The sequence below is a fragment of the Salvelinus sp. IW2-2015 genome, linkage group LG27 (genome assembly GCF_002910315.2).
Source record: "Salvelinus sp. IW2-2015 linkage group LG27, ASM291031v2, whole genome shotgun sequence".
In the NCBI taxonomy this organism is placed as follows: domain Eukaryota; kingdom Metazoa; phylum Chordata; class Actinopteri; order Salmoniformes; family Salmonidae; genus Salvelinus; species Salvelinus sp. IW2-2015.
In genome coordinates this window covers 2,489,761-2,503,929 of record NC_036867.1, presented here as the reverse complement: position 1 = coordinate 2,503,929, position 14,169 = coordinate 2,489,761, and the positions used below count along the sequence as shown (strand labels likewise).

General features: G+C 44.4%; 2 protein-coding genes across 3 annotated transcripts; one reads left to right on the top strand and one right to left on the bottom strand.

Annotated features, from left to right (window-relative positions):
• The first annotated feature begins 223 nt into the window (after positions 1 to 223).
• Positions 224 to 3,344, top strand: LOC111953789 (ER membrane protein complex subunit 9). Its single transcript, XM_023973287.2, has 6 exons — positions 224 to 430; positions 845 to 1,041; positions 1,203 to 1,279; positions 1,548 to 1,617; positions 1,744 to 1,838; positions 2,768 to 3,344. The coding sequence occupies exons 2-6, from the start codon at positions 847 to 849 to the stop codon at positions 2,946 to 2,948; spliced, it is 618 nt and encodes a 205-aa protein (XP_023829055.1). The 5' UTR covers positions 224 to 430; positions 845 to 846; the 3' UTR covers positions 2,949 to 3,344.
• Positions 3,078 to 8,761, bottom strand: LOC111953786 (interferon regulatory factor 8). 2 transcript variants are annotated; one of them, XM_023973284.2, is made up of 10 exons: positions 8,641 to 8,761; positions 7,757 to 7,815; positions 7,455 to 7,577; positions 7,131 to 7,311; positions 6,602 to 6,744; positions 6,395 to 6,479; positions 6,207 to 6,257; positions 5,702 to 6,091; positions 5,482 to 5,585; positions 3,078 to 5,129 (listed from the first exon to the last, which is right to left on the bottom strand). In XM_023973284.2, the coding sequence occupies exons 2-10, from the start codon at positions 7,811 to 7,813 to the stop codon at positions 4,983 to 4,985; spliced, it is 1,281 nt and encodes a 426-aa protein (XP_023829052.1). In that variant the 5' UTR covers positions 7,814 to 7,815; positions 8,641 to 8,761; the 3' UTR covers positions 3,078 to 4,982. The 2 variants fall into 2 exon arrangements, with proteins under 2 accessions (XP_023829052.1, XP_023829051.1); XM_023973283.2 differs by having other exon boundaries at positions 6,207 to 6,260; positions 8,641 to 8,760.
• Between the last annotated feature and the right edge of the window lie 5,408 nt (positions 8,762 to 14,169).

Here is a 14,169-nt window from a genome sequence, read left to right as displayed (position 1 = left end):
ACTATAGGAGTTCAAAAGACGGCACAAACAGATCTGGCTATACTACATATCATATTTTGTAAATGTGTCAAAAAAAACATGAATGCATGATTGGGTTACAAGGTATGTCAAACTCTGTCCACCAGGAGGAGACACCGTCACTACTTGAAGAACGGATCTACTTCCAAATGATTGGCAAACTGAGACGCCAATAGAACTTTAGACAGTCGCTATTGTTACCAACCCAAATGCAGATGTACTGTTGGTAGGCGGGCACAGAACAGGAAATGGTCTTAATGAATGATGCAGTTTCAGCTCCACAGTGCAAACGTTTGTAAGTGATCAATATTTAGTTATATGTATTAATATGCACTATTAGATGAGTTTCAAACCGGACGTTTGTTTTACTGGACTTCTGAAATTTCATCCCAGCAAATAATATCCATTGACGGTAAGCCTAGCCTGCTACTAACTGTTAGCTAGCTAACGTAACGTTAACTCGTGATGAACGAATATATATCCTATCAAATAATTGTTTCTTCAATATCTACACTATATACTTTCCCAGTTCTATTTTAATAAAAGGATAGTAACTACTGTTGGCCATAACTAGCTACGTAGGCAGGCCCTTCGACCATAGATGTTTGCAAACCAGCTGGCTACCATTTCAGCTAGCTACTATAGCTAGAGCTGTTACACCTATTTATTACCATCTCAGCTTTCATTACTTCTGCCATCAAAATGCTCAAATCCAGCCAACAATAGTGTTTTATTGTAGCTATTCCATGTCACTGTAACAACGTATTCATCACTAAATGCAGTTCGCTGCATTTTCTCTGATCTGTGCACCCTTTTCTGTCCACAGCAATGGGGGAGGTTGAGCTGTCCTGTCTGGCCTATGTGAAGATGTACCTGCACGGCTGTTTGTTTCCACGGTGTAGTGTCAATGGGCTGCTGTTGTCGTCCAGTCCAGCAGGTGGTGCTGTGTGTGTGACAGACTGTGTGCCCCTGCTCCACTCTCACTTACCTTTGGCTCCCATCACCCAGCTGGGTCTCACACAGGTAACCATTTAATAACCTGAGTGGTCTTTACTGTCAAACGTGTCTAAAATGACCAATACAGTTAGCCTAACTACTCATCCTTACCTGGTGCATGTACATTGTGGTTGTCTTTTGACTTCATGTATTTGTTATGCTGTAATGTATCATACCTTTTGCTTCAGGTGGATGTATGGTGTGCACAGACACAGCAGAGGATTGTAGGATACTACCAAGCCAACGCCTGTGTGTCAGACAACAGGTGTGTCCCATAGTGGTCCAGCATCACCATCACCTCTGTAGATGTTAATTTCTCTATTAGGTAGTTTCAGTGGCTGATAGCCTGCTTATCACATGCATATGCTGTCATTGTGAAATAAGAATTTGTTCTTAACTGACTTGCTTAGTTAAATAAAGGTTAAATAAAAATATCACCTGTGTTAAACTAACCATTACCACCTGTGTTAAACTAACCATTACCACCTGTGTTAAACACTAACCATTCTTTCTCTCTCTCCTTCGCTGGGCAGCCCTACGCCATGTGCATTGAAGATTGCAGACAAGATTGCCGAGCAGTGTAACAATGCAGTTTTGTTAATGGTAAGCATCCACTGGAGTTTTGTCTAAATTCCTGTGTGTGTGTGTGTACATGGTCACAATGCAGATTTTTGGTAAGTCTTTATGCTGTGTGCCATCTACTTATCTCTGATCTATGTGGTTTTTCAGATTGATGGTGGAAAGATGTCTCCTGACTACAGGGTGCCTCCCATAGTGATGTATGAGCGGAAAGACACCCGCTGGACCCTCAAAGACAAACATACGTAAGAGCTGGACATCTCTGCTATCCTTCTTTCAAGATACTGTAGTTAACTACATTTTGCTTTTCTGTTGATAGCACACCTTTTATCAACTGCATATGACTACATCCATGCTCACTCCGATACAATGTAACTAAATTCCAATAGTCAGTAGCTAGGTTTCCATCTAATTGGTGACAGATTTTCATGTGAATATTCTAAAATCTGCATAAAAACAATGTGCATTTTCCAACCAGAGATGTTTCCATCAAATTGACTCGTTGCAGATAAAAGGCTGTGTGATGACCTAGTGCACATAAAAACAACTTGTGGTTAAATTCCCATATACCGAAATAAAAAGTACAAGTTAAATGGATTCATCACATTTCCAACTCTTCTGATGGTTTTGTCACAAAATGTTGCGTTTATATAATGAATGTGCCCACTCTGGTCTTGGCACGTGTGCTCTAGCCAACATGAGATTATTAAGGACAAAAGAGAGATTATCTTTGTCAAATGGCAGCCAAGCATGTCACCAGAATAAGAGCCTCAATATTTATTGGAAAGGAGCATAAAGCTCATCACTGTGCACTTTCACCACCTTGTGAAGTATATTATAACTTATTTCATCTGTTGCCTAAAATTGCTTACTTTCCCAAGTCGTAGTGGGAGGACAACATAACATATCGCATGACTCCAAGTTTACTTCGATATGGTTATCAATGTGCATAAAAGCGTTTGTCATTTACACAATTTTAGACAAAAAGATCCCACCTTGTTTTGTCAACATTTGGAAAGTGTACTGCCAAATGTAATGTTTCCATCAAGCCTGTCGTGACATTTTTCATCTGTCATGTACTTTACTTGCATAAAAAGGTTGGATGGAAACATGGTTAGTGTTAGTACCTGAAGAGGGAAGTACAGGTTAATTTAAAGCTACCTTTTTCTTCCAGGATAATGCTGCGGCAGTGGGAGGAGACTCGGGAAATAGCCAATCAGCTGCTGGACTCTGGAGATCACTCATTATTAGTGGATTTTGACAGCCATTTGGACGACATAACTAGGGACTGGACAAATCAGAAACTCAATGCCAAAATAGCAGAGCTTGCCTCACCAGCCAATGGTAATGTCTGAAATAAGTTTGCGGATTAATTTGTTACTTTGAAAAAGTTAGAATTATTTATGTCTTAAACCTACTGATACTACAAATTAAGAATATTTTTATTAACATCTAACAGTCAAATAAGCACACATCATCCACGATAATATGAAATACATTTAATGCGGTCAGACAGAACATTGAATAAAAGACGAGCATAAATAACTAATATTTACAGTTTGACAGATCTGTGCAGTCTTCCGGTCTCTCAGTCAGTGTGCCTTGTCAAACCCAGTAGCCATGTTGTTAACCCACTTACAACTGACAAAGCTGTGCTCATAGTTCACTGACTGCTAATGGCATCACATTATGTGCATCCTGTCCCACTGCTTTCAGTGTGTAACCTTTTATTAAACTACTTCTACAAACTATTTCAAGTGTTCATGTGCTATGTTCATATAAATATCAGTTCACATTCATTTCTACAATATTAACAGATTAAAAAGGCTGACAAGGCTGGCCATCACCTTGTGCACTTAAAGGCTTAAGTAGACCAGATATATATATATATATATATATATATATATATATATAAAACATACTTGATTTGTGCAATAGAGCAAGATTGAACAACAGATTGCCAGTTCAAAGGTGCAGAAAACAACCTTTCAGACATGGTCCCTAGAACAGTCTCCACACACCATAACCCTAGAACAGTCTCCACACACCATAACCCTAGAACAGTCTCCACACACCATAACCCTAGAACAGTCTCCATAACCCTCGAACAGTCTCCACACCTGCTTTATATGGTGGCTTGTGTAATTTACTAATTGGGTAAACCTGTAAAGTGACCTGCCATGCAAAACTGAGCCGATCTCAATTAACTTCTTACGGTTGGGACTAGTAGTAAATGCTGGGTTATGGAGAGAAGATTAACAAATACAAAACAAACTCACTTGCTCTTGAATACATACTTGCAAACACATTTATGAGTCCAATTTCTCTAGTGAAGGAGCCTGCTTCAAAGTCTAGGAATATTAATGTTCTCTATAGAAATGTGCTTAACAAGCGTTACCACTTTCAGAAACAGAAATGGAAGACAAGTTCGTTTCCCGCCTCATAATGGTTGGCATGGTGATGATCAAATCACTGACCTTCAGCCTACTATGGCTTCAGAGCCTGTCAGTGTTTCTCTCATATGCTACATAAAACAACTTGGTCAACAGGTACACTATGTAAGCAACATGAGGACACGGAGAGGTGTCTGATGCAGTACCAGTCAGCATTCAAAGACGGCAACAAGGAGTAGAAGTATCTGACTCCATATACAAGTGAGTTTGGAACATCAGTATAACATCACAAGTTGGTAAAGAGCAATACTGAGGGCTAAATCAAAGTGATGTCTTCCACTCCATGTAGTGCTATTCAGACAAGTATTTAGTGCATCATGTGTATGCCTTAGTATCAGATCAGACAGTGCTTCATTTAAAAAAAGAATAGTCAATTATACAAAGCCAGCAGCATACCACCCTGCATACCACTGCTGGCTTGCTTCTGAAGCTAAGCAGGGTTGGTCCTGGTCAGTCCCTGGATGGGAGACCAGATGCTGCTGGAAGTGGTGTTGGAGGGCCAGTAGGAGGCACTCTTTCCTCTGGTCTAAAKAAAAMATCCCAATGCCCCAGGGCAGTGATTGGGGACACTGCCCTGTGTAGGGTGCTGTCTTTCGGATGGGACGTTAAACGGGTGTCCTGACTGATGTCATTAAAGATCCCATGGCACTTATTGTAAAAGTAGGGATGTTAACTCTGGTGTCCTGGCTAAATTCCCAATCTGGCCCTCAAACCATCATGGTCACCTAATAATCCCCAGTTTACGATTGGCTCATTCACCCCCCCTCTCCCCAGGTCGTTGCTGTAAATGAGAACGTGTTCTCAGTCAACTTACCTGGTAAAATAACGGATAAATAAAAAATTGTAAAACAAGATGTCCTGTGATTGGATGCTAAAGGCCACTGTTACATGCTATCCCGCCCCCATTTGAAGTTTATTTTTTTTAATGTTTAGGGTTTACGGTAGGGACGTCCCAAGGATCTCGGATAGCAATGAACCTGATACCAGGTTGATGGTGACCTCTCCTGATTCGCTGGTTATGGTCATTGACTCCCGGAAGTCTTCAGCTACCTTGACCTGCTGCTGAGCCCAGGGTAGGGTTATCTGGAGGAGAGGGGATGGCTGGTTCAATCCCTCTTTATTTCACAGTGAAAAATAAGGCGTAGCGATCCTGTACTTCCATAAACCTTAGGGATCTATTCAATCTGTAAAGCTGTTAACAGATTCTCCGATTTTATATATTTTAAAGGTAATTTCAGATTAGCGAAGACTGCATTCGTCGGCTCAAAGTGGGAATATTGCCTTTAAATTTCAATCACGCTGTAAAGCTGAACTTCTGCGATGCGGATTGAATAGACTCTAGTATTAACATTAATTTGCTACACCTTTTTGTTTACATTTGAACAGGTTTAACAGTTATTTTATGAGTAGGTGGGAACGGCTTGGTCAGCTGTACCTGTGTGATGATGAGTTTGCTGGATGGGTCCTCTTTGTCACTGAAACACAAGGTGAAGCCACACTGAGGAGGGTCTCCCCCGTAGCTGCAGAAGTGGTCCAGCTCTAAGGAAACAGAGTCAGTAAATACACTGACTGCTGAAATACTCAAATCCATTAAGGGGACAAAAAAGAAGTGGGGTGATCGTCACCGAGAGAGTGAACAGCCCCATGTCACTCACCCATTCTGAAAGCCTCTCTATCGAAGAGCCGCACGGGCTCCACAGCATGGTTCATCTTGTGGGGGCCCGCCGTGGCTGAATGTGGCCCTGTCCAGAACACCTGGCCCTGGCAGTAGCGCTTAGCATAGACCCCTGTTCTTGTGGAGGTCAGGATCACCCCTTTCTCCATAAGGGGCAGCAGGGTGGAGAGGGCCTGGAACTGGGGCCCGATGCCGGAGGTCAAGGTGGAGGGGGGGTCGGGCAGAGGGATGCGGGGGAACCCAGCCACCATCAGGGTGGGGGGAACAGGCGAGGAGGGCAGATAGGCGATCCGGACATCGCTGCCCATGACCCCACGTTTAAGCACCTCCTCTCCCATGTACTTCACTAAGACATGGAAAGAGTCCTGGGCTGGGGGAGAGAATGAGATTGAATGAGAGACAGAGAGACATTTTCACAGTGTATGTGATGAAAAACAGATCTGATATACTCTGTCTAGCATTTACAGCAGCATCAGTAGCATTACCTCCAGGGGGAGGGACGGTCTCGATCGTGAAGTTCACCTGGATCTCATTGACTGCTAGAGGAATACAACAGAATGTCAAGAGCATGTCAATCAACCACATGCTATTGGAACTCCCCAGAATGAAGAGACTGTGGCTGAGAGATCCAACATCAACTAACAGAGATTCAGTGTCTGACAGACATACTTACTCCCAGCACTCTTCACCATGACCGAGGGCTGATCAACCTGGTCTAGCTGGATTGTAAGAACACTTTCCTCAATCTCCTGAACAGACTGATAAATAGAAACATCAAACATGTCGGTGAGAGAGACTGACATAACTAATAGAGATGCATCCAAAAGTTTTAACTTGTTTCCATTGGATTGTTATTTTCTCCTCAAAATGCCAGACCTACCATGGTGATTGGTAGGGAGGTGGTAACTTCTTTCATCTGTTTGACCTTCACCACCTCTTCCTCTGCCTCGATGTCTGAATCGCGGCTCCTTCTCTTCCTCCCCCCTGCTCTGGCTTGGAACTTCATGTCAACACTCCCCAATGCTGTGAAGAGAAAAGGGACCATAGGTCACGAATTTGTTTACTGCACTTAAACCTGCTTTGAAGTTGTCTCCATAGCTACAAACTATATGGAGTTATTGTTGTGCTAATTTGCACTGTTGACTCTGGTATGACTATGTCCCTTTGGACTGACTGAGGGAGTATTGAAGTTCGCAAATATTCAAAATACCAATCTTCTCAACCTTGATGAAACTTAGACTGTATGCGGCTACACCCAGTTTCTATTCCCAGATCGTAGGTATGATGATGTGGTTATAGATGTCTACACAAGACCAAAGGATCAAAAGGAAATTGCTGGAACATCTTAGCAGAGGGGTAGAAATAAACATAGTAGTATAACAAACTAACAGCGTGTGTGCTTGTCTCACCTTGTTCGTTGATGGGTACGAGGCGGTAGACTTTGTATGGTTCGGAGATTTCCAGCTGTGACCTCTCGGGTTCCTCTCTGAACTCCGGGCTCTTATTGAGAGCAACTCGCAGCCGCGTCTTCCAGGAGGCAGGGTCCGCATGACCCCCCTCAGACAACTTCCCCTTAAACACTGCCCACGCCTGTCGAGGAGTAGAAAGAGAAAGCATTGACGCAGGAAGTAATATCTACTACTGTGTTTTTAATAGATAATACATGACGAGCCTACTGTAAAATGAATAGTCAATGAACTAGTACTCGTAAAGTTGTTAGTGTCAGGACGGACCTTGAAGATGGCACCATCCACTTCGCTGCGGAAGTCTTGTTTCCCGGCGTGTTTCCATGGTATACGGAACATGGTCTTGTCGTCGTCGTCCCATATCAGGCCAGGGTACTTCCCACTGCTGACCTGCACCAATACATTCAACAGGATGTGGTGAGTGTTGCTTGGGAAAGACTCGACCCATTTCCCAGACAGTACATTGACTCTACCTATCACTATGACATACCAGCTGAAACACTCACTGTAATCAGCTGTTACAATGAACACACATTTGACTATTGAGCCCATCCTCCACAAACACTCACCTGTTCTACCATCCAAGCGCGTAGTTTGCGCGTGGAGCGAATTTTCCCAGATGCCATAGCTGTGAAGACGAGGTATAACTTTATTTGAATCTAGTTTGGCAATACACATTTTTGTGTCTGATTAAAAACGACACACTATACCAACTATACCACTATATCAACCAAATATAATACGTGAAGAGTGTGTTAGCTGGGATGAGTGTGGTAGTGCATAAATAACAAAAGTTATTTTCAGCTGTTTGAAGATGGTGTACAAAACCGAAAGTAAAAAGATGCAAAAGCTAGCCGTAAGCATAGAAGTAGCGCACAAATAACGGATATACAGCTTATCAGACTTGCTTTCAATGAAAATGACATATCCATAACTCACATTTCTATATGAATTTGGTCGGGTCGCTCACATTGTTACTTACTGGACTTTTAAATGATTTATTTCTGGTGAATAAATATTCTGCCAAAGCTGGTTTGACTGTGATTATACTTGAAGACGATACTATATATTTCATTGTATATTCATGACAAAGCATGAAATAACTACAGCAGACGCTCTTATCCAGAGCGACTTACAGTAGTGAGTGCATACATTTTTTTTTTTTCGTACGGGTGGCCCGTGGGAATCGAACCCACAACTCGGGCGTTGCAAGCGCTATGCTCGACCAACTGAGCCACAAACGACCTAATCATTTTGATCATGATCATGATCATAAAGTAATTACTTTTTTATTCTGCATCGGTTGGTATGAAATATATTAAACTATTAGTCTCCATCTAAAAATAGCGAACTAAATAAATCAAGATTGCACATGAAGTGAAACAACATCTTTTCCACAGATTTAGAATGATTGTCATGAATGTATTTTATTGGGTGATCTGGTTTCGCTTACCTTAGGTTGCGTTTTCTCCGTTTCCTAAATACAGCTGAGCGCACCCCCGCATAGCACTTTGACTGGAAATCCAGAAGTTGTTTACTAGCCTCGCACAGAGCAGAGGGAGACGTCCCCTTTCCCAGAAATCACGTGACTTTACAGAACTAATTTAGGTACTGTTGTGACGCCAGGAGGCAACATATCGCTTAAAATATGGCCTATGCCCAGGCAGAGCCTCCCACAATTAACACCAGACTGCATAAAAAAACACAAAAGACACACCCCTCAGCCCTCAAATTAAGTGGACACTTCAAATCAAATTTTATTGGTCTCATACACATGGTCAGCAGATGTTAATGTGAGTGTAGCAATGCTTGTGCTTCTAGTTCCGACAGTGCAGTAATCTAACAATTCCACAACTACCTAATACACACAAATCTAAAGGGATGGAATAAGAATATGTACATATAAATATGGATGTGCGATGACCTAGCGGCTTGGGCAAGATGCAATAGATGGTATAAAATACAGTAATATAAACTCAGCAAAAAAAGAAACGTCCTCTCACGCGTTTATTTTCAGCAAACTTAACATGTGTATAAACATACAAGATTCAGCAACTGAGACATAAACTGAACAGGTTCCACAGACATGTGATTAACAGAAATGGAATAATGTGTCCCTGAACAAGGGGGCGGTTCAAAATCAAAAGTAACAGTAACTCCTCCTCATGGACTGTACCAGATTTGCCAGTTCTTGCTGTGAGATGTCACCCCACTCTTCCACCAAGGCACCTGCAAGTTCCCGGACATTTCTGGGGGGGAATGGCCCTAGCCCTCACCCTCCGATCCAACAGGTCCCAGACGTGCTCAATGGGATTGAGATCCAGGCTCTTCGCTGGCCATGGCAGAACACTGACATTCCTGTCTTGCAGGAAATCACGCACAGAACGAGCAGTATGTCTGGTGGCATTGTCATGGTGGAGGGTCATGTCAGGATGAGCCTGCAGGAAGGGTACCACATGAGGGAGGAGGATGTTTTCCCTGTAACGCACAGCGTTAAGATTGCCTGCAATGACAACAAGCTCAGTCCGATGATGCTGTGACACAACACCCCAGACCATGACGGACCCTCCACCTTCAAATCAATCCCACTCCAGAGTACCTGCCTCGGTGTAACGCTCATTTCTTCGATGATAAACGCGAATCCGACCATCACCCCTGGTGAGACAAAACCGCGACTCATCAGTGAAGAGCACTTTTTGACCTGTCTCTTATACACATCTAGATGTGTATAAGAGACAGGCTCTACTGTTGGCATGACACAGGACTGATGGTAGCGCTCACCTTGTCTTCTCCGGACAAGCTTTTTTCCGGATGCCCCAAACAATCGGAAAGGGGATTCATCAGAGAAAATGAATTTACCCCAGTCCTCAGCAGTCCAATCCCTGTCTCTTATACACATCTAGATGTGTATAAGAGACAGGCCTTACAACAGGCCTACAAGCCCTAAGTCCAGCCTCTCAGCCTATTGCGGACAGTCTGAGCACTGATGGAGGGATTGTGCGTTCCTGGGGTAACTCGGGCAGTTGTTGCCATTTTGTACCTGTCCCGCAGGTGTGATTTTCGGATGTACCGATCCTGTGCAGGTGTTACACGTGGTCGTCAAGATCTGTCTCTTATACACATCTAGATGTGTATAAGAGACAGGTCTCAGGATGCTTTACTGTTGGCATGACACAGGACTGATGGTAGCGCTCACCTTGTCTTCTCCGGACAAGCTTTTTTCCGGATGCCCCAAACAATCGGAAAGGGGATTCATCAGAGAAAATGAATTTACCCCAGTCCTCAGCAGTCCAATCCCTGTACCTTTTTCAGAATATCAGTCTCTCCCTGATGGTTTTCCTGGAGAGAAGTGGCTTCTTTGCTGCCCTTCTTGACACCAGGCTATCCTCCAAAAGTCTTCGCCTCACTGTGCGTGCAGATGCACGCAAGCTCTGTACTGGTGGTGCCACGATCCTGCAGCTGAATCAACTTTAGGAGACAGTCCTGGTGCTTGCTTGACTTTCTTGGGCGCCCTGAAGCTTTCTTCACAACAATTGAACCGCTCTCCTTGAAGTTCTTGATGATGCGATAAATGGTTGATTTAGGTGCAATCTTACTGGCAGCAATATCCTTGCCTGTGAAGCCCTTTTTGTGCAAAGCAATGATGACGGCACATGTTTCGTTCCAGGTAACCATGGTTGACAGCTCCTTTCTGAAGCTTCCAGTCTGTTATTCGAACTCAATCAGCATGACAGAGTGATCTCCAGCCTTGTCCTCGTCAACACTCACACCTGTGTTAACGAGAGAATCACTGACATGTCAGCTGGTCCTTTTGTGGCAGGGCTGAAATGCAGTGGAAATGTTTTTGGGGGATTCAGTTCATTTGCATGGCAAAGAGGGACTTTGCAATTAATTGTAATTCATTTGACCACTCTTCATAACATTCTGGAGTATATGCAAATTGCCATCATACAAACTGAGGCAGCAGACTTTGTGAAAATGTATATTTGTGTCATTCTCAACTTTAGGCCACGACTGTAGGCAGCAGCCTCTGTGTTAGTGATGGCGGTTTAACAGTCTGATGGCCTTGCGATAGAAGCTGTTTTTCAGTCTGGAGAGCCTTGCGGTTGTGGGCGGTGCAGTTGCTGTACCAGGCGGTGATACAGCCCGACAGGATGCTCTCAATTGTGCTTCTGTAAAAGTTTGAAGGTTTTAGGTGACAAGCCAAATTTATTCAGCTTCCTGAGGTTGAAGAGGCGCTGTTGCGCCTTCACCACACTGTCTGTGTGGGTGGACCATTTCAGTTTGTTCGTGATGTGTATACCGAGGAACTTAACCTCCACTGCTGTCCCGTCGATGTAGATAGGGGGGTGCTCACTCTGCTGTTTCCTGAAGTCCACGATCATCTCCTTTGTTTTGTTGATGTTGAGTGAGAGGTTGTTTTCCTGACGCCACACTCCGAGTGCACTCACCTCCTCCCTGTAGGCTGTCTCGTCATTGTTGGTAATCAAGCCCACTACTGTTGTGTCATCTGCAAACTTGATGATTGAGTTGGAGGCGTGCAAGGCCAAGCAGTCATGAGTGAACAGGGAGTACAGGAGGGGGCTGAGCACGCACCCTTGTGGGTCCCCAGTGTTAAGGATCAGCGAAGTGGAGATGTTGTTTCCTACCTTCATCACCTGGGGGCGGCCCGTCAAAGTCCAGGACACAATTGCACAGAGCGGGGTTGAGCTTGGAAGGTACTATGGTGTTGAATGCAGAGCTGTAGTCAATGAACAGCATTCTTACATAGGTATTCCTCTTGTCCAGATGGGTTAGGGCAGTGTGGTTGCGATTGCATCGTCTGTGGACCTATTGGGGAGGTAAGCAAATTGGAGTGGGTCTAGGGTGTCAGGTAGGGTGGGGGTGATATGGTCCTTGACTAGTCTCTCAAAGCACTTCATGATGACGGAAGTGAGTGCTACGGGGCGGTAGTCATTTAGCTCAGTTACCTTAGCTTTCTTGGGAACAGGAACAATGGTGGCCCTCTTGAAGCATGTGGGAACAGCAGACGGGGATAAGGATTGCTTGAATATGTCCGTAAACACACCAGCCAGCTGGTCTGCGCATGCTCTGAGGACGCGGCTGGGAATGCCATCTGGTCCTGCAGCCTTGCGAGGGTTAACACGTTTAAATGTTTTACTCACGTCGGCTGCAGTGAAGGAGAACCCGCAGGTTTTGTTAGCGGGCCGTGTCAGTGGCACTGTATTGGCCTCAAAGCGAGCAAAAAAGTTATTTAGTCTGTCTGGGAGCAAGACATCCTGGTCCGCCACGGGGCTGGTTTTCTTTTTGTAATCCGTGATTGACTGTAGACCCTGCCACATACCTCTTGTGTCTGAGCTGTTGAATTGCGACTCTACTTTGTCTCTATACTGGCACTTAGCTTGTTTGATTGCCTTGCGGAGGGAATAGCTACACTGTTTGTATTCGGTCATGTTTCCGGTCACCTTGCCCTGGTTAAAAGCAGTGGTTCGCACTTTCAGTTTCGCGCGAATGCTGCCATCAATCCATGGTTTCTGGTTTGGGAATGTTTTAATCGTTGCTGTGGGTATAACGTCGCAGATGCACTTTCTAATGAACTCGCTCACCGAATCAGCGTATTCGTCAATGTTGTTGTTGGACGCAATGCGGAACATATCCCAATGCACGTGATCGAAGCAGTCTTGAAGCGTGGAGTCCGATTGGTCGGACCAGCGTTGAACAGACCTGAGCGCGGGAGCTTCTTGTTTTAGTTTCTGTTTGTAGGCTGGAAGCAACAAAATGGAGTCGTGGTCAGCTTTTCCGAAAGGAGGGCGGGGGAGGGCCTTATTGTCAGCGATTGGGTGCAGAGATGTAGCGGAGTGAGGCGCAGGACACAGGATTTTGAGCAACACAACGGAGTTTACTCAAAAAAGTCAAGCAAAATTCCAAATAGGAACATACATACACACAAGCACATACAACAACCACTAAAGACACCAACAATCACGGACAGAACAGAAATGCATGCCAGAGAGTTAAATAAGGAACATGATGTGGGAGTTGAAACCAGGTGTGTGTAATACAGACAAAACAAAACTGAAACATGGATCGGTGGTGACTAGAAAGCCGGTGACGTCGACCGCCGAACACCACCCGAACAAGGAGAAGGGCCGACTTCGGCGGAAGTCGTGACACTTATATGCGTCGCGGAAGTTAGAATAACAATGATCCAGGGTTTTACCAGCCCTGGTAGCACAATCGATATGCTGATAGAATTTAGGGAGTTTTGTTTTCAGATTAGCCTTGTTAAAATCCCCGGCTACAATGAATGCAGCCTCAGGATGTGTGGTTTCCAGTTTACATAGAGTCAGAAAGTTCGTTCAGGGCCATCGATGTGTCTGCTTGGGGGGGAATATATACGGCTGTGATTTATAATCGAAGAGAATTCCCTTGGTAGATAATGCGGTCGACATTTGATTGTGAGGAATTCTAAATCTGGTGAACAGAATGACTTGAGTTCCTGTATGTTGTTATGATCACACCACGTCTCGTTAATCATAAGACATACTCCGGTATGTCTTCTTACCAGAAAGATGCTTGTTTCTGTCGGCGCGATGCGTGAAGAAACCAGCTGGCTGCACCGACTCCGTTAGCGTCTCTTGAGTTAGCCATGTTTCCGTGAAGCAAAGAACGTTAGTCTCTGATGTCTCTCTGGAATGCTACCCTTGCTCGGATTCCATCAACCTTGTTAAGAGACTGGACATTGGCGAGTAGTATGCTAGGGAGTGGAGCGCGATGTGCCCGTCTCCGGAGCCTGACCAGAAGACCACTTCGTTTGCCCCTTTTACGGCGTCGTTGTTTAGAGTCGCCGGCTGGGATCCGATCCATTGTACTGGGTGGAAGGCAAAACACAGGATCCGCTTCGGGAGAGTCATATTTCTGGTCGTAATGATGGTAATGATGGTGAGTTGACGTTGCTCTTATATTCAGTAGTTCCTCCCGA

What these genes read in the sequence shown, in the direction of transcription:
- LOC111953789 (XM_023973287.2), top strand. Translation starts at nt 847, where the DNA reads ATGGGGGAGGTTGAGCTGTCCTGTCTGGCCTATGTGAAGATGTACCTG. An exon ending in CCCAGCTGGGTCTCACACAG is followed by an intron (nt 1,042 to 1,202) that starts GTAACCATTTAA and finishes CTTTTGCTTCAG; the next exon opens with GTGGATGTATGGTGTGCACA. An exon ending in ACCCTCAAAGACAAACATAC is followed by an intron (nt 1,839 to 2,767) that starts GTAAGAGCTGGA and finishes TTTTTCTTCCAG; the next exon opens with GATAATGCTGCGGCAGTGGG.
- LOC111953786 (XM_023973283.2), bottom strand. Translation starts at nt 7,813, where the DNA reads ATGGCATCTGGGAAAATTCGCTCCACGCGCAAACTACGCGCTTGGATG. An exon ending in GCGCTTGGATGGTAGAACAG is followed by an intron (nt 7,578 to 7,756) that starts GTGAGTGTTTGT and finishes GTATTGGTGCAG; the next exon opens with GTCAGCAGTGGGAAGTACCC. An exon ending in GACCGTCCCTCCCCCTGGAG is followed by an intron (nt 6,092 to 6,206) that starts GTAATGCTACTG and finishes TCTCTCCCCCAG; the next exon opens with CCCAGGACTCTTTCCATGTC.